General features: G+C 44.9%; 1 protein-coding gene and 2 long non-coding RNA genes across 3 annotated transcripts; all 3 read right to left on the bottom strand.

The window, feature by feature from the left end:
• Positions 1–243: 243 nt before the first annotated feature.
• On the bottom strand, positions 244–1,307 carry LOC150047112 (uncharacterized). Its single transcript, XR_016539558.1, has 2 exons — positions 865–1,307; positions 244–617 (listed from the first exon to the last, which is right to left on the bottom strand). It is a non-coding gene; the product is annotated as an uncharacterized LOC150047112 (long non-coding RNA).
• Positions 1,308–1,881: 574 nt separating this feature from the next.
• LOC150047111 (uncharacterized) lies at positions 1,882–4,665 on the bottom strand. Its single transcript, XR_016539557.1, has 3 exons — positions 4,587–4,665; positions 3,896–4,043; positions 1,882–2,030 (listed from the first exon to the last, which is right to left on the bottom strand). It is a non-coding gene; the product is annotated as an uncharacterized LOC150047111 (long non-coding RNA).
• Positions 4,666–5,251: 586 nt separating this feature from the next.
• On the bottom strand, positions 5,252–17,079 carry LOC150047110 (liver carboxylesterase 1-like). Its single transcript, XM_090357066.1, has 8 exons — positions 16,994–17,079; positions 14,019–14,152; positions 13,137–13,290; positions 10,954–11,061; positions 10,138–10,242; positions 8,758–8,796; positions 6,726–6,866; positions 5,252–5,359 (listed from the first exon to the last, which is right to left on the bottom strand). Exons 2-8 carry the CDS (start codon positions 14,147–14,149, stop codon positions 5,252–5,254), a joined length of 786 nt encoding a protein of 261 aa, XP_090213192.1. The 5' UTR covers positions 14,150–14,152; positions 16,994–17,079.
• Between the last annotated feature and the right edge of the window lie 1,516 nt (positions 17,080–18,595).

The raw sequence follows: 18,595 nt of genomic DNA, 5'->3' as shown, positions 1-18,595 counted from the left end.
CTTGTGTCATTAAACATCAGTGTACTCTGACTTACTAAGCCTCCCCTTCATCCCATGATGCTCTCTTCCCTTCATGGCTCCTCCCATCATCCCATGATGCTCTATTCCCTTGTGGCTCCTTCCCTTTGTCCCATGATCCTCTATTCCCTTCATGATTCCTTTCCCTCATCCCATGAAGCTCCAGTCTCTTTATTCTTCTCTCTCTGAGTGCAATGGGCTTGTCTCCAGTCTGTGACACAAATAGTGATTTCATCTCCCAAAGGAACATTTATTTAAAGAACCAAGGTCATAGCTGTTTCAATGGCCTCGGCTCACCCCTACCACACCACTCTCCAGCCTCCACAGTAAGATGGCTCTTTGGCCTACAAACATCTTGGGTCTCAGGTGCCTGCATTGGCTGCTCCAGTCTCCTCAGGCTGACTGGACCTCCTGTTCACAGCTCAGTGTGTTCTCCATGGCGGGGCCTCTTTGCTGCCTCGTTGGCACTGATCTGGGTCCAGAAAGCCACTTCCTTGTCTTTCAGCCCCTGGGCTGCCTGGGTGGGAATGCCAATCTGGAGGTAACCTTCCTTTTGGTCGTATTCTGGCCAATGGGGCAGCCCCTTCCCATTAGGGTTCCTGAGAACACAAGCAAAACAGACGTTCCTTACAGCTGCTGTGGTCCCCACATTTCTCTATGATTTTCAGAAGTCCTTCATCTTGTCTCAACCCAGAGTCCTATGCATCTGTAAAGACAGGGTTCTCTCCATTTGTGGGGACAACTGTCAGTTGGGGGAAAGCTCTGGTTAGAAAACCTCCCTCTGTAATGGTTTTGGCCCACCATATTCCACCACCATCTCAACCCCATCTTGATCACCAGTCTCACCCAGTCCGAGCAAAGTTGGCCCAGAACTTCATCACCATCTTGCTGAGGTTTTTCTCCTCTTCTGAGGTGCCCTCTGTGGGGACAAAGGAGAGGTGTTTCCCTACTACAGGGGCCACAGTGTTGGCATCACATGGCAGCTTGTTAGAAAGGCAGAGACTGTGTTTTCCCTGTGCCTTTAGTCAATAGCTGTCATATAAGATGATCTTAGTGAACTGGTCCACACTCTCAGGCTAAGAATGGCTGATGCAGAACTCAAGAATGCATACACAACCAATCTGAGACTTTTGTCCTCCATTCCCATCTCCCAGATGATCCTCCCTCAGGTCAGTGTGTCGTTGTAAGCATATTCTCTACTTTGGAAGATTTCTAGTGTGTAGATTTTCTTCCCTTCAATTTCCTAACACATAGAGCCACTCATCAAGCCTGTAAAATGACAGAATTTCAAATGTTGCATGGAGTTACCCAACTTGGAATCACCAGAGGGTCTTGTATGCTATGAGGTGCAGGAAGTGGGTCACAAGTGATATATAACTGTTGCCAGTTAAGGTATCAGTGTCACTTGTGAAAGGTTTTCTTTTACTCTCATATTATTCAGTTTATTATAGGGGAGAATGTATGAACTGTAGGCATAGGAATAGGCATAGGCAGATGGACAGAGCCTGTAGCATTCAGTTCATGCTCAGCAACAATACCTCCTTTCCCCTCACTCACATTCTATAGGGCACTTGTCAGTAGGAAAACAAACAATGCTTGGATTTTCTCTGGAGCAAACTCTGCAGGTGACCCACCACCCATCTTCCTGATTTCACAGGTCAGAAGTGGCGAGAGACTGTGGCTTTGGGGCATAGGGAGGCGCATGTTCCTCATGCATGCCTCAGCAGGAGAAAGGAAAGGGACCCGCCAATGAGCTCAGCCCTGCATCAAGGAATCCATAAACAGATAAAAAGATGGGAAGAAACTTGCTCAAAGACACCAGCCAATCCCGAAATCCAAGTCTCCCCACTTCAAATTCACAGTCCCTAAAGAGCCATTACCTATAAAAAATGGGGATCCGAACACAAAGAAGACCTCATCCCCATGGTCTCCTACCACCATCTTGGGTTTCATGTCTGATAAGAAACTTGGGCGATGCTGAAACTCGTACATGTAGGTAGGGGCTCCTGCGTCTGTGAAGAAATAGATTCGTGCACAGTTAACACACATCTGGCCAGCCTTGCCTGAACAGAACAGAAACAGAATCTCAAGAAAGCCCAGTGAATCCCTTTGGCTGCATAACAAGTAGAAGTGGAATTGAAATTCAAGTTTCTTCATTGCAAGAAAAGAATAAATACAATGAAAACACGGGATGCTTCATTTATTGATTAACTTATTTTGTGTCATTCATAGGGCCTGGGCACTATCTTTGAGCACTTTTGCCCAAAGATAGCACTCTACCACTTTAAGCCACAGATGTACTACCAGAGGCTTTATTTATAATGTACCAATTCCCATTTACTTCAAGAATATCCATAACCTAATAGGTAATTTGTGTCCAGCATATTTGGAACATTTCTAGTGCTTTCTCATGCATTCAGAGAATAGAGAAGCAATTCCAAGCTGCTTAACTAAAAATCAACACATGCACACACACACACACACACACACACACACACACACACACACACACACACACACGCGCGCGCGCGCGCGCACACACACACACACACACACACACGTGCTCACACAGAGATGGAGCTGTCTCTGTGTTTCAGGAAAGCGCAGCATTCAGGGTTCCTATTCAGTCAGCTCACATAGGTGGCTTCCTGCTTGGTCTAAGGCATCTTAAAAGTGTCAAGGTGACAAGGACAAGGGACAAGAGGAGGGTGGACCTGCCTTGTCCTGACATCTCTTCTCTCCACTTCTCTGCTTTCTCTCATCACCAGAGGCCCAAAGTGCCCTCTTTCCTGAGGACTGGATCACTGGACCCCATCTCTTGCACTTATGGATCCACCGAGGATCTCACAGCCTGGGGAGCTCAACACCTGCCAGAATCATGACTCCCAGTGAGACTCTGAGAGAGACTGTGGGAGACATTGCACATTTCATCCCCAACGGGCATAGTAGGAAAACTGAAACACTCAGAGTGAAATGCCATAAGAATCATCTCAACACTCCTGGATGCCTTTGTCATTTAGCACCTATGTCTTTATGTTCAAAATTGGGATCATATTTCACTCTATTTTTAATACACTATGTTGTCATTGCTATACATCATTATATATCGAGCCACTAAAGTCATTCTTAAATTGTAATTGTTTTTTTACTTGCATGAACGTATTGCATAAGAGTGGCTCATTTTTAACATATCTGTTCTTGGAAATAATATACTAATCAATCACTTGTATCCTCTCTATTCTCCCAGCCACCCTTCCCCACTGATAATATATGGCATCCCGGCATGAGGGTCAACAATGAATTATTTGATTCCTTTGTATTGCCTTTATCAGTGCACCTTGAGAAGACATCATTGTATGGCTGAAATCCACTAAAAGGGTGTTTGAAGGTCAAGTAGAACTTGAAGAGGTTAGCCTAGCCTCTGACTATCCATCATTTTCTTGAATCTATCCATGACTACAGAAGATCAAAACATGGTGGAATTAATTGTCGCTTGGGATAGCTGTCAACCAGTGTGTGTCAGTTGATTACTACCCAGCTACCTGCCTCTCAGACAGGAAACCATGAGATATTTCCCAGAGCTCCAGGCTCCAGCCATCCACAGTGGACACAGGTTTGGTCATGCATCAGCCATTGGCCTCCAGCTCTAATTAGGTTTCTGGATCCCCTTCCACACTAACAACTTGCATTTGGATCCTTTCCTTACAGAGTTCTAGCGGCAGAACCACACAGGAGAGCCCCTTCCCCAGGCCTTCTCAAATCAGCGCTCAAGTCCTGAAGCTCAACAGTGATCTCATGGGTCTATGGCAGGAGGTGGGTGGGTCCAATCCTGAGTGGGAAGATTTCACCCTTCTCCTATGTGACTCCTGGATCTCACCTCTGTGGTTCCTGGACACTCTCACAGCTGGAACTCCAAACAACACATCTGCCATCAAGTCAAACAGAAGATCTTTCATTTTGGCAGGGTCATCTGTTCCTTCCAAATACTTCTCAACGGATGCTGAAATCAGTTCTTCAGAAAGTTTCTGAAAGAGACCACATACCTGGTGAGCAACATAGTGTCTACAGAAAGTTAAGAATCATTTGTATAGCTGTAATTAACTATAGAAAAGAAGATACAAGTTTTAAGATTTTTTTCATGTCAGTACATCTTTGTAAGATGCACAAAACACAGGACATGCAACAACCTGCAGACAAGACTCATCCAAATGTAGTAAAGGCCAGCTTCCCAAATTTGTGACACGCCTGGTACTGCCCATGCAATCATCTCCCCTCAACTCCTTATGTAAGCTTTTGGATAAAATCCTGAGGCAGCTCAGGATTTTGACCAGCTCTCCAGATATATCTTTTCCCACTTGTCCTTGAGTCATTGCATTTTTCCACTGACATGCAGTGTGTCTACAGCTTCGTTCTACTGAGCTGATAAGCTAAGAAAGGCAGAGAGATGAGGACAGGACCCTTAAATCCTAGCATTTTCTTTCTCTGCCATGATTAATTTGGGATTTGAGGCTACCCCCACCCCTCATGATTTCTCAACCAATCCTGTGAGTCAGTCCTTCCAATCTTACTATCATAGGGTAAGATGTCCGCAGCAGTGACGAGACCTTCTTCTTGTCCATTTCCTCTTCCAGTGGATAGCCCCAAACCTGTTTTGAAAAAAGTGGTATATATTTGTGAATCATACAGAATTGATAAAGAAGGCACACGTAGGTCACTGCACAAAACAACAAAGTTTACAATTTTTTGTTGAGTTACCATGCGCATGCATCTTTCACTAATTTAACAAAAAAAACAATTAAACAAATGGATTGACATATAAAATATGTAGGATTGGAATGGGAACACCTCAAAAACTTGTATTAGCAGAGGACACAGAGGTCAGTCAGTATCAAAGGAATACTTGAGAACACACATGTCTATAGTATAAAAGCCGATAACCAAAAGGAAGAGAACACAAGACACAATTCAAAGACTCAAGTGACCAAGGAAATAGATTCAACCATCATAGCTCAGAATTCCTTCTGACGTGAGAACGGCACAGCTCCCAGTGTATACTGATCCTGTCCAAATTAATCACAGGGCTGACCCAACTGCAGCATGGCTCCAGAAATTCCAGTCTACGTCTTAGACTGACTCTACCCCCTCAAATGCCTGCTTGAAGGAGCAAACCAAATGAGAAGCAGACAGATGATCCTCTCCTAGCCCAGCTACTTACATCACTGTCAATTTTCAATCACTTTTCTACCCCAAACTTTCCTAAGTATTTCAGGGCAAACTTTTCTGGTAAGTTTTTAAGCCTGTTTAAAATGTCAACATTTGGGGAGATGATTTCTCTCCAGTTCTTGCAGAAGATAAAGGCCGAATGTCAATTAACATAATTGTACCTCTATATCTGATTACGAAGAGAGAGAAAAATCTGCTTCTTCGATAGGTATATGTGTATATATGCATACATATATGTAAGTGTTGCAAATGTGTGCACATGTGTACATGTGCATATTTATGTGTGTGCACATGTGCATGTGTATATATGTGTGCTCTTAAATTCAGTAATCAGTGATATGGACTCATCTCTCACGCTACAGGGTCTCCCAAAGCTCATCCAGCCTTGAATCTTCCCCAAATATTACTGTGTGTCGTGAGGTAGATATTTTCCTAAGTGTAATCACATTATTGAATAAAACCTACCCTACTATTTTACTTGCTTATTCATGAAGTTAAAAAAGGCCTTCCACAATTTTAAGAAGCCAAATTTAAGTCACACTGAAACAACTTCCAGGCACCCATGACTTAAGCCTCTAATCCTAGCTTACTCAGGAAGCTGAGATCTCACGATTGCAGTTCAAAGTCAGCTCAGGTCAGAAGGTCTGTGAGACTCTTATCTCTACTTAACCACAAAAAAATTAGCCAGAAGTGGAGCTGTGGCTCAAATAATAGGGCACTAGCCTTGAGGGAAAACAAATGCTCATAGACAGCAAGCAGGCTCTGTGTCCATGCTCCAGAACTGGCCAAAAAAAAAAAAGAAGCAACTATCCATGAAGCTTTGTAAGTAGACACTTGAGAGCCATGTAGACACTGTGGTCAGGGGAGTCTGTGAGACTTGTGAGTCCTGTGTTAGTAGAAATGGTTGCACTCCAGCCTGACTCCATTGGGCCCCAGCACCTTCCCCCGATGACGTAGGCATTTCCATCTACACAACTCTCATGTCTACCTGAGGATCCTTCAAGCAAAGATACTTCTTGGGAAGAGGAGTTTTAGGGCTCCACCATCAGGGGCGAGTTGTCCATCCTAGAGAACCTTCCCATTAAAATATCTACTTTTGCCTGGCGCTGGTGACTCACACCTTTAATCCTAGCTACCAAGAAGGCTGACATCTGAGGGTCACAGTTCAAAGTCAGCCTGGGCAGGAAAGTCCATGAGACTCTTACCTCCAAGTAACTATTCTAAAAAAGCTGCAAGTGGTGCTGTGGCTCAAGTGGTAAAAGTGCCAGCCTTGACCGAAAGAACGCAGGGACAGCACCTAGGCACAGAGTTCAAGTCCCAGGACCTCCAAACAACAACAGCAGCAAAGCTACTTTTGACAATAAGCATCACTCTTTTATGTACTAAAGACACAGAAAAAGAGAGCTGATGGGAACGGAAGTGAGACAGAGGGGGTTGACGATGTGTCTGGGGTGATGTCTGTCAAGAGCTCTGCATATCCTCACCATTGGAATGATCCAGCCAAACTCCTGCTTGTTGAATCCCACGATGTAGGGGACGGTGTTGAAACTCTTCTCAGCCAGGATCTCTTCCGGCGTCTTGGGCAGCAGCACTCCATCAACAACAGTGGGCAGGAAGGCAGTGTGCTGGGAAGAAATAAATGCGGTGTGTGGGAATACGCTGCCCAAGATGGTATCTCCATCCCTGTCTCTGAATAGAGGTTTTGGCAGCACACAGACGGTGGTGATTGTAGCCACAGAAGCTTAGGATCTTGTGGAGTCTAAGTCTGTGTGCCCCCAAAGGAGTACTGTGACAAGAGCCAACAGGGTTACATGACAATGGCTGAAAAGGGGGGAAGAAAAATCTCAAGGGAAATTACATAGCACAGACAGTACATGTTTCACATTGAAGTCCTTTTTTGTTTCTCTAGTTAATCTGTCTATCTATCTATCTATCTATCTATCTATCTATCTATCTATCTATCTATCTAACTATCTATCTGTCTATCTCAATGAATACTGAATTAGCAGACAGTGATCCATTGCTGTAGGGGAAGTCCACAATTAAGTGCCTGTAAGAGTACATTCACAATCTCTCCCCATAATGTTCGTGTGTGTGTGTGTGTGTGTGTGTGTGTGTGTGTGTGTGTGTGTAGGTGCCTGTTTAAAGACATACTATCACATAATTATGTACTAATGCATAATTTCTTAAAATTACATGTAGAATCTACTGAAGTCCATATACAAGCCAGTAGCCATCTTCATTCTCATTTAAAATCTCGTTTCTTCATTCCTTACTTCAATGAAACACTAATTTTTTTGGTCAGTTGTAGGGTGTGAACCCAGCATCTGGACACTTTTCCCTGAGCTTTCTAGCTCAAGGCTAGTGTTCTACCCATTCCCGTTTTCTGATGGTGGATTGGAGATCAGAGTCTCTTGAACATTCATGTCTGGGCTGGCTTTGAACTGTGATCCTCAGATCTCAACCACCTGAGTAGCTAGGATTACAGGAGTGAGCCACCAGCACCTGTCTCAGCTTGTATTTTGTTCATTCTTTTATGGACTTCTTGTCCAACCATCCACCCTAACTTGGAGGGGATACTCCAGGCAGAAGGGAATTGTGTCTATTTCATGCCCATATCCCAGCTGCTATCATATAGTAAGGGCTTCCTACACCATTCATGGATGGCTGAGAGAATCTTATTTTGCCCTTACAAGTTCTTTAAGGGAGAGCTAGGATCCCTAAGGATAGAGCTAGAGAGGATAGAATTGTAAAATGCTTACAGTTCACAGTATAAAGAATCTGGCAAGTCCTTGGAGGTACAAGGGAGGAAAGCAGGAGAGAAAGGGTTAAATGGATTCTAGGAGGATGCTCTCCCCAAAATTAAAATTCTCAGCTCCATCCTGTACCAAAATCCATCCTGTGACCTTCTGAGAGACCTGTACTCCATAGGGAAGGACCCTGACCCTTAGCCAGTGACTTCATCCTCTTCATGGTGGAAGGGTCTAGCGCAGTCTCCTTCTGCAAATGCATCTTGGGTGCAGGAAACGTAAGTGAGAAAGGTATGTCCAAACCCAGAGAACTAACTGCTGATGGAGAGCACTGGACTGGGAGTACAGAGTGAATGCTACTTCTGCTTCTGTTTACGGGCTATGTTAACTAGCAAGTTACTTCCCATCTCAGCCTCAACAATATACCTATAATGACAGAAATATACACAACCATGTACACAATAGGATCCACAAAGAATGTATAACTAGTTGGAACTAAGAAAATGTTAAGACTCAAAACGTGTAATCAAGGGGGCCAGGAGTTTGGCCTAGTGGTTAAAGTGCTTGCCTAGCATGCACAAAGACCCGGGTTCAATTCCTCAGAACCACATACATAGAAAGTCAGAAGTGGTGCTGAGGCTCAAGTGGTAGAGCTCTAGCTTTGAGAAAGTCCAAGGACAGTGCTCAGGCCCTGGGCTCAAGCCCAGGACTGGCAAAAAAAACAAAAAACAAAAAAACGTGTAATTAAGAAAGCTGAGGTTCTTACCTCTTTAGGGTCTGCAACAAAATCAAGCTTACACAGGTTCTGTAAAGACAGAGAATGAGACAGCTGTGAGCAGGCTGACCTTTGAGCAAGAACCAGAGCAGATTCTCCTGTTTGTCCTCGCTTGGGGGCAGCTGTAAGCAGATGCCACATGGGCCCCACTGGGCAGGGGCAGTGTGCAGGGCAATGAGGGGCTGGCAGCTCTGGAGTGAACGTCTTTCGTCTGAGACAGTTCTCCTCCTCAACCTTTTCCTTACTTGTTTCCCTGGCAACTTCAGCTCAGCTTTCCTCTGAGGGAAAGGTGGAATGAGGGGAATCTCATGGCCACAGCTGTGGAGGACAAGATAAGGGATGTTCTAGCAGGAGAGGACATTGCCCTGACCTCCGGTGTCCATGTCCACCCTATGACACTTCATGAACTCAGCAAACTACACAGTGCCTGCAGACGCCAGGTCCCCGAGCACAAAGAATATCGGGACCCGATCTCACCAGCCCTCTGCTGGGCCGTGGTAATCCACCAGGAATCCCCCCTGCAAGACAGCAGATGAACTCTCTGCACCTGCCTACAGGTGCGTTTCCACGCTGCTATTTAGAAGGCATCATGGCAGGGTGAAATCAAAACAGGGTCAGCCCAACTGCTTGCCACCAAACTATTTTTGCAAGAGTTGATTTCTAAGCAGAGAGGGTACACATCTAGTGAGTTGGATGGATTTATTGATAAGCCGATGTTACTACAGCAGCTGAGGAACAAATCACTGCTTTTGGAAGAGTATGAAGGAGTATAAGATTTGGATTGGACAGATGACTCATGGGTGAAGGAAAGGCAAAAATAATGAGGAGAAGTGGTGGAAGGATCTATAATAGATGGATGAAATGAACAGGAGGTGACAAAAGGAATAGTTTAATGTGTCAATGATAGGTGAATGGGTGTACAGATACATAGATATCCTAAACCTTTAAATAATGGAATAGCTCAGAAACTGTACCACCATTTAGATAATTTCTATATGAAAAAAACATTAATTTGTGACATGTACTTGAAAAGACCCTGAGTAATTCCACTCTCTAAATCCAAGTCAACAGTTACATGTGGAAGCATGCAACCTTGTTTTAAAATGTCTGAAAATTAGCATGTAAAAGCATTAAGGTTTTATTTTTTAAAAAATGGAGGTTTTCACGTGTTTTTCATCACCATCTAAATGGACATATGTGTTTTTCTACAACTAAACTGAAAATCTTAAATTGGGTCAGAAGTCTGACATTGTTCTTGAGACGTAGTTTTGGACAATCTGCAAGGCAGAATATGTGTGCAGCCAGAGGACAGTAAATGGGTGAATCCTGGGCTTAGTTTCATAGGATGGATCCCAAGAAGGAGGCACTTACCAGTTTCAAGGTGACCTCCAAGAGCTCATCCTCAGTCTTCTGACGCAGGCAGTGAACCATGGCAGCTGACGTGGTGGTTTTACAGCCAGCCATGATGGCAATTTTCTGCAGAGATCACAGGCCACAGAGGTCAAGAGCAGTGTTCTGCCTTCCATCAGGCGGTTCCTGTTGTGAGCCCAGTTCTTAAAGATGGCAGGGGCAGCTAAACATATTCTTGTAGCATGTGTGGCTCTGCAACCCACCAGGTGATACCTCTGTGTCTAATGGGAATCTTGGCATGAGCAGGACACACACTATCTGTGTCTGAGTTACCTTATCTCTGTTAAAGTAGACAAACCGTCCACACCAAGCACCATGAAGGAAAAAAATTTGAAAAACGTTCTCACTGCTGAATGCTTGAAAAGTAGCCATTTTGAATGACGCGCAAAGTTCCAGCTGTTGTCAAGGCTAACCCTTCCACCTACTGTTCATCTCTGGACTTGGAAAGCCAGTCCACACCTGTGCACTTCAGATTCCTCACTCATACATGAGCATGATGCCATATCCTACCAGGATACGTGAGCACAAGGGACTCCTCAGGCATCCACTGTCTCCCACACACTCACATGGGCACAATTGCAGGAGGCTTGAGTGACAGGTTGACATAAAGACAATATGCAGACTGAGAGGTAAACTTGAGTCTAATGGAGCTTTCTTGCCCCGCCACGCTCACTTCAAGGACTCCTTGAGCATCCTAGCTGAATCTTACAGGAGAATCTCTAAAGGACTAGAGTATAATGGAGGACAGGGAGCAGAGCTGTCCAGGGTGAGACCTACCTCAGCTATAGGCCTGACATTCTCCGTCCTGACCAGAGCAGGCATGAGGGCCACACCACTCTCAGCAATGGCCCTGTGGAAGAGGTTCTTGGTCAAGGGAGATAACACCTGGAAGGGAAGAGGTGAAGAGGATATTTCTTGTTCACAGGCTAGGGCAGCTACTATCATGTGCTTTGAGACCCCCCGACATCTGCTCTACTACCCTGGACGTTCACCAGAATTCCTTCATGTTCTGTGGCCATGACATGATGGCTCCTCACTTGTCCTGGCCTGTGTCTCAGACTTCTCCTGGCCTAGGTTCCCCAGGGACAGTGCCCTGGGCTAGGGAAGAATGGGAAGAATGGGGCCAGACTCCTCACAACAAACCAAAGTATTGAAAAGATAATTGGGTAAATTCAGTTTCAGCATTTCCATTATTCATGATTTATATTTAGATAAATGGTCATGGAGAGATATAAAATTTCTAAGAATTTTCATGTTGCTTATGATTAAAAACACCCCCAGATTCCATTACTATAAGCTGAAAAAAAATCTTTCAGGCCTAATGTAGTAGCTGGCACTTATAATCCATGTATTTCAGGAGATGGAGAATAAGAAATAGTAAATTTGTGGTTACTCTAGGGAGGGGTGTTGGATTGTAAGATTTTATCTCAATCATCAAGGCTGGCATGGTGAGTAAGACATTCAATCTAGTTATGCAAACGTATATAGAGAATCGCCATTGATGGCTGGCTTGGGTAAAAATAAATCATGAAACCAATTAAATAAATGAATGATAAAATAAATATAAAATAAGTTTAAATAAATTAAAAAATTATGAGTATGTCTATAGTCATTAAAGCAAGATCAAATATAGGTATAATTTGAGAGTAGAGTGCTTACATAATAAAAATAGGAGATGTGAAATCTTCCATTTTTCACTGAATACTAAATAACCACTATTGATAATATGACAGACAATTGTACAAATGTTATATTATACTATAACGTTGATGAAAAAATGATCACATAAAAGAATGTATCCATAATGAAGAGAAAAATTGAGGATGGGTTCATAGATGGATTGCTGAAAGAGAATATGGGATTTTAGAAGAAGACTGCAGAAATGTATGTCTAAAACTTCTCATGGGTATCCTTAGGTAATAGGACCAGGGAGGACATTTTTCTTCTTGGAAGTGATGGCATTATCTGAGTTTTCCTTTTTTTGTATGTGAGAAAAGTACATGAATTTTTCCTGAGAATTAGTCTCCAAAACCAATACATATTTAAAAAAAATAAAAACTAGACATCCAGGGGCCGGGAGTTTGGCCTAGTGGTTAAAGTGCTTGCCTAGCATGCATGAAGACCCGGGTACGATTCCCCGGTACCACATATACAAAAAAAAAGCCGGAAGTGGTGCTGAGGCTCAAGTGGTAGAGCTCTAGCCTTCAGAAAATCCAAGGACAGTGCTCAGGCCCTGAGCTCAAGCCCAGGATACGCAAAGAAAAAAGAAAAACAAAACAAAACAAAAAAAATCCTAGAAATCCAGGTAACCCTGTGCTCAACTCTGAGGTATGTGTCATGTTTCCCAGGGGCTCAGGCTCTTCCATGACTCAACCCACATGCACACCACTGAGACTTCTCACCTCTATGACCCAAAGGTCTTCTTCATCCTCCCCCACTTCATCTCTCCTCCTCCTCCTTTTCACCAACTTCCCCCAGCACATCTTGGGCCAGAGGCCCAGACTCCTGTGATTCTCCTCGAGCATGGAGATCAAGCTTCCTCCAAAAAGACGCTCCTCCTCTTTTGAGTTTCAGTCTCTTCAACAGGTAGAACTTACCTGGAGCCAAATAATGATCCTGTCCATGCCTTGTGCTCAGGCTTTCATATTTGCAGATCCCACCCTACATTATTTCCTAAGACGAGTGAGGTAGTTCTAATGTTAAAATAATAGCAAAGTCAATTAAGTTAGGACCAGGGTAACTGTCACAAGCACTACTGGAAATTCTTAGGACCCAAGGACACAGGCTCAGCTTGCTGAGGGGTCACAGAGGTTTTGGACCTTGGATCCACATCAGCAGAGGGTGCAGAGCAAGTCCAGTCACCCCTGAGTTCAGCTTTGGTAAGCAAAGGTCCCGTATGTGGATTGGCTGGTCTCCATGATTCAACAGGCCTATGAAGATCTGGTGTGAGGAACACTTACAAGAACAGAGACACTTTCACCTCCCGCCGACTCTCCAAAGATGGTCACAGAGCCTGGGTTCCCTCCAAAGCTGGCAATGTTGTCCTGGACCCAACGCAGTGCGGCCACCTGGTCCAAGTGGCCCCAGTTTCCATGGCTGTGCTCATCCCCTGTGCTGAACGAGATCGAGGTGGGAGGGGGGACACAGCTGTGAGGGCAGGACTCCCAGGAGGGAAGGCAGGGCAGGACTGAGTCACAGCAGAACTCTGGGCTCCTGGCCCCACAGTGTGTTGGAGTCTCTCAGTGAGCCTTCCAGAGTGAGGCTGGGCTCTGCACCCCTGCCACAGGCCTCTCCTCTGCCTCTCATTCCAGCATCATGACCTGTGCAGGGCTCTGCTCTAATTCTTCCAGCAGCTGTGTACTGAGATCACTATGTATCACTGTGGTGGAAGGCAGGCTAGAGCAGGTCTGGAAGAAAACCATGCAAAATAACTAACTGCACTCTGCACACATTGCATATTGTAAACACAGATGGATATGTCAGCTTCTGGGAAACTACAATCAGTTCAAAAAAGAGTGAGAATGTGGCCCAGATCTCATGAGAGGAAAGCCCGGAATAACCATAGTCCAAGAAGGTAAGTCAAGAGAAAAGAAGCCACAGGTGCAGGTCCCCAGGGTTTGAGGACAATGGCATGAATGCTGCTGTGAGCTGCAGAAAACGTGAAGGTCTCTTGCTCCAGAGCAATCTGATGAAAGCACATACTCTTAGATTTATACTTTCTCAGGCTCTGAGCTATTCAAATTTGTTTCCCTTATCATTCCACACTTTCTAGAATTTTATTGTATCAAATTTAGCAGTCCATCTTGGGAATAAATGGCAAAGATGATAAGCCAACACCTTACCTGAAGAATCCCCAGATGCCCAGGCGGTACTGAATGATCACCACCACCACGTCCTCATGGGCAGCGAGGGCCAGTCCATCATAGCTCGATGCATCGCCCACCAACAGCCCACCTCCGTGGATCCACACCATCACCTGGACACAGGAGGCAGAATTAGGGAGTCGGAGGCTGTCTGAATCATCTCCTACATTAGGCTGTGGCTCAAAGTCACAGACAACTCCAGTGACCAGCAAAGTTGACAGGTGTCTTCTTTTCTCCTCCCCAGTTATCCCACCAGGGCCTAGCTTATCATCCATTCAACACTCCCTTCTCTCCACTCTTCCTCAGTGCCGTATCCTCCCAGAGCTCTTCAAGCTGAGATGGTTGTCCCATGAACACAGAAGGTCAAGGATGTCCTGTTCTCTCCCATCCAGATAACCATAAAGCAAGGGCGTTCTGCACAATTCTGCTTCACCTCCGCTGGCTCTCAGCAGTGCATTCCAAACTTCTACATAAGTGAATGGTTATTTCAAGACCCAGCAGTGCCTCAGGGCACTAATGTGCCTCTCCTCTGCCTCCTCTGCACACCCACGTCTTCTTCCCATCTCACATACCCTCCTCCAGAAAGTCTAAACTAAGGTTATCTGAGAGCCTCTTACTACCAGGGGCTATTAGAGGACTGCAGGATCAAAGAAGACAAACAATTTAATTCATGGGCCTTGACTTAAACAGCTCATATACCAGATAAGAAAAAGGAGTAAAAAGGAGTGATAAAAAATAATAATGTAATAAGACTGGCAATAAGAAGATAACTCCTAATTGAACTATGGACCTAAAATGGTGCTAAGCACTAGAAGCGAAATAAGTTCTAAACTTGTGACAAATAGGAAACGAGGGAATTTTTGCCTAAGATCCCACAGCGAATACTTGGTATAGGCAAGACATGACCCAGGTTTTCTGGCCCCAACACACGCACACTAAGCTATCTAGCCCCGCAGCCATGACCCCTGCACAGTGAGCAGCAGGGAGCTCAGGAGCGCCATCCTGTGGCTCTCACGCTAGTGCATCCTCATCTCTGAGGTTCAAGAGCTCAGCCAGGATTGAGCTAAAGCACAACAGTTAGCACCGATGTTCACAGGTTTCAAGGAACAGGCTGAGAAGTTATAAGGCTGTCTATGTCCCTTATCAAGTCAATGACAGACCCAAGATTGAAACCTAGACTCTGTACTTTTAGAAGCTGTGAACATCCCTGGAGTATCTATCACCACCCACACCCAAAGTCCCATTAACCCTCCCCTATAATCTTGCCTCCTCCAGGGAGTCAAGGTCCCCTGTAATGAGAGAGGAACCCAAGGGCTGGTAGCTCCTGACTTCCTGAAGAAGTTTATCACAAGTCCACACAGCTCAGATGGTAAAGCTTTGAAGGCAAGACTCGGGTGTGGGCTCAGGCTTCTCCTTTTCCTGATCCCAAGTCTGACTATGTTTGGGGGGGGCTCTGAGTACCCAGGACAGGAGCTAAAGTAGTATTCCAGTAAAGGAGTAAATCCCATGATGCTCTGTGCACCACAGAGTACTTTAGGACCAGCATCTAATCCAGCTCACAATCTCCTGCCCCAGTCCTGGGCCCCTGGCAGGGTGATCCAGCACCATCCTGCCGTGTCCACCACCATGTGGTCTGCCACTGGCAGCCTGCCTGACCTCTGGCCCTACTTTTCTACAGGAAGGCTGAGTCACTGTGCCATTGGCGAGTGCCAAGGGCAATTAGGGGTAAAAGGGAGCTACAAAACCTGCCCCAGATTATTGACCAAAGTTAAGGAAAGTGCTTCTCAAATAGCGCCTGACTTGCACCTCCCCTCTTCATGAGGCAGGGAAGGTTGCACAAGACAGTGGAGGAGTTCGTTGTGGTGGATGCAGCAAAACCACACACGACTTGCTTTTGTAGTCTACGTCAAAGAGCACAGCACATCAGAAACCTACTGTATGGCTCTGCCACCTACTGTGTGGCTCCCATCTGAGCCTCCGTTTCTAGTAACAAGAATGACTTGTTGCTAGTGGAAATGATGTCTTAGCTGCTCTGGGAATCCCTTTGTAATCTTAACTAAGGTCATCAGATGAGGAGGCGTGGGAGAATGCAGTCAAGATAGTGCACATCTAGGATTCTCCCAGCAGAGGATCACAGTACCTCAAAAGCCATGTACATATATGGTCCTAGAGGATGAGAGTAAGTGAAATGAACTCTATGAAAGCAAGAGGTTTATCTTTGTGATTGTTGTTCTTAATGTACTATGAAGCTATTTCTTTTCTCTTTTTCCACTTATGGCTAATTTCATGTGGTTACTGCATCTGACTTTTCACCTGGTAGATCATATATATACTTATTTGTTCATTTAAAATAGGGACGGGAAGGAGAAAAATAAAATGGTTGGGAGAGGATGGGGAGGAGAAGGGGGACAAAAACATGGGAAGAGTATCAAGGTTGAGAAGTAATGTACCCATTACCTGACGAATGTAACTGTGACCCCTCTGTAACCTGACTATAAAATACAATAAAAATAGAGGCAAAAATGCCAAGTTAAGCATAACTCCAAATTAAATTATATTTCCAATGTAAAAAGTGTATCTGAAAGGAAGGGATTGGGAGGGAAAGGTGAGAATGCTGAATGAGGTGGCTCTGACCAAGTTCCAGTGAATTCAGGAACTGTTTTGTGAAGTGTACGACTCCTTTGTGTAGCTATTTAAAGATAATTTTAAAAAGCATAAGGTCATCATTCCCGTTCTGATATTAGTTTCAGAAGACTTGGAGCAATCATGCTGTGTGTTCCAGGTATTTGTATGTTTGTGGTGACTGGGGAAAACTGGGGTTTGGGAGCTCTGAGTCCCCAAATCCCTCCCATCCAGGACTGCCTCTCCTCCAGCTGCCCCCATCCCCTTCAGCCTGCCCTTGAGACCCCGGATACCGGAAGTAACCAGTGTTGACCAGTGGTCACCACGCTCACCGGCAGCCTGCTGTTCTTGGTCAAGTTGGCAGGAGTGTAAATATTCAGGTACAGACAGTCCTCAGAAATGCTCTCCTTCTTGTTGGTGAAGAGTTCTGGGAGCACCTGTGCCCCCACTGCACCCTGGGAGCACCTGGGAGGGAGGAAGAGCACTTGAGAGGCTTGGTGCCACCTGATGACAGCTGCAAGAGTCACGTGTGGGCTAGGCTGGCACTGGGAATGTGAGGCTGTCAGTGGAGCTGTCTGTCACCAGGAGACCTTGGGATTGTTATGGAGGTCCCAGGGGGTCCTGGAGGGAATGCTGGACTCTGGAACCTTGCAGACCTTGTTGACTGAGATGGGTCTGCCCTTCTTCCTCCTTTCCAGAGCCTTTGTATGTACTGGGCCAAGAAGAGGCGTATCTAAAACAATGGCCTTTCCTGAAGTTCTGGGGAAGAGCCTTTGCCCTTTCCTGCTCAGTATTCGTAACCACGTTCCACTCCTCCCTAAGCAATGAAGGTAGACCGGCCCAGGTCTGGGTTGGCATTTCTGGGCCCTCAGCTACCGGTATATTGGTTTACATTTGGCAAGTTCTTTCCTCCACTGGGCTACAATCTGCCAGACCCAAGTATGGCAAAGGACATAGCTAGTAAACTAATCAGAAAGCCTACAGAGTGGGAGAAGATCTTCACCAACCAAACAACGGACAAAGGCCTCATATCTAAAATATATCAACAACTCAAAAATTTGAATCACTCCAAACCTAATCTCCAAAGTAACAACCATCCCATTAAAAAATGGGCCAAAGACTTAAAGAGAGTCTTCTCTGAAGAAGAAATAAGAATGGCCTATAGACACATGAAGAAATGCTCAACATCTCTGGTCATAAAAGAAAGGCAAATCAAAACAACTCTAAGATTCCACCTCACTCCAGTTAGAATGGCCAGGATCAGGAAAACGAATAATAACAGATGCTGGAGGGGATGTGGCCAGGAGGGATCACTACTACACTGTTGGTGGGAGTGCAAACTCATTCAACCACTATGGAAAGCAGTGTGGCAGTGCCTCAAAAGGCTAAACATAGAGCTCCCCTATGACCCAGCAATTCCACTACTTGGCATTTACCCAACCGTCCAGAAACAAGGACATACTAAATCCACTAGCACAACAATGTTCATTGCAGCACTATTCACCATAGCAAACATATGGAACCAACCTAGATGTCCCTCAGTTGATGAGTGGATCAACAAGTTGTGGTATTTGTACACAATGGAATTTATGCTGCTGTCAGAAAGAATGACATCACCCCATTTGTTAGGAAATGGAAAGACTTAGAAAAAGTCATATTAAGTGAAGTAAGCCAGACTCAAAGGAACTTAGGCTCAATGGTTTCCCTCATTCGTCATAATCAGTAGAAACCTTGGGCTCTACTAGCAGAGATCTGCAATAGAGCAAAATCTTGATACATAAGGACATATAATGTGAAGCTAATTGAAAGGACCTCCAGGATATTGAAACAAAAGCCATATAATGAATAACTGTGTCCTTAATGTACTATGTTGTCTCTCATCTCCTTTGCTATCCCTTGGTTATCTCATATTGGTATAGTATCTCCCTTTGTTA

Source organism: Megascapheus bottae, chromosome 24 (genome assembly GCF_031878675.1).
Source record: "Megascapheus bottae isolate mThoBot1 chromosome 24, mThoBot2.hap1, whole genome shotgun sequence".
NCBI lineage: Eukaryota > Metazoa > Chordata > Mammalia > Rodentia > Geomyidae > Megascapheus > Megascapheus bottae.
The sequence above is the reverse complement of the archived record's forward strand: the minus strand, read 5'-3'. Positions and strand labels throughout refer to the sequence as shown.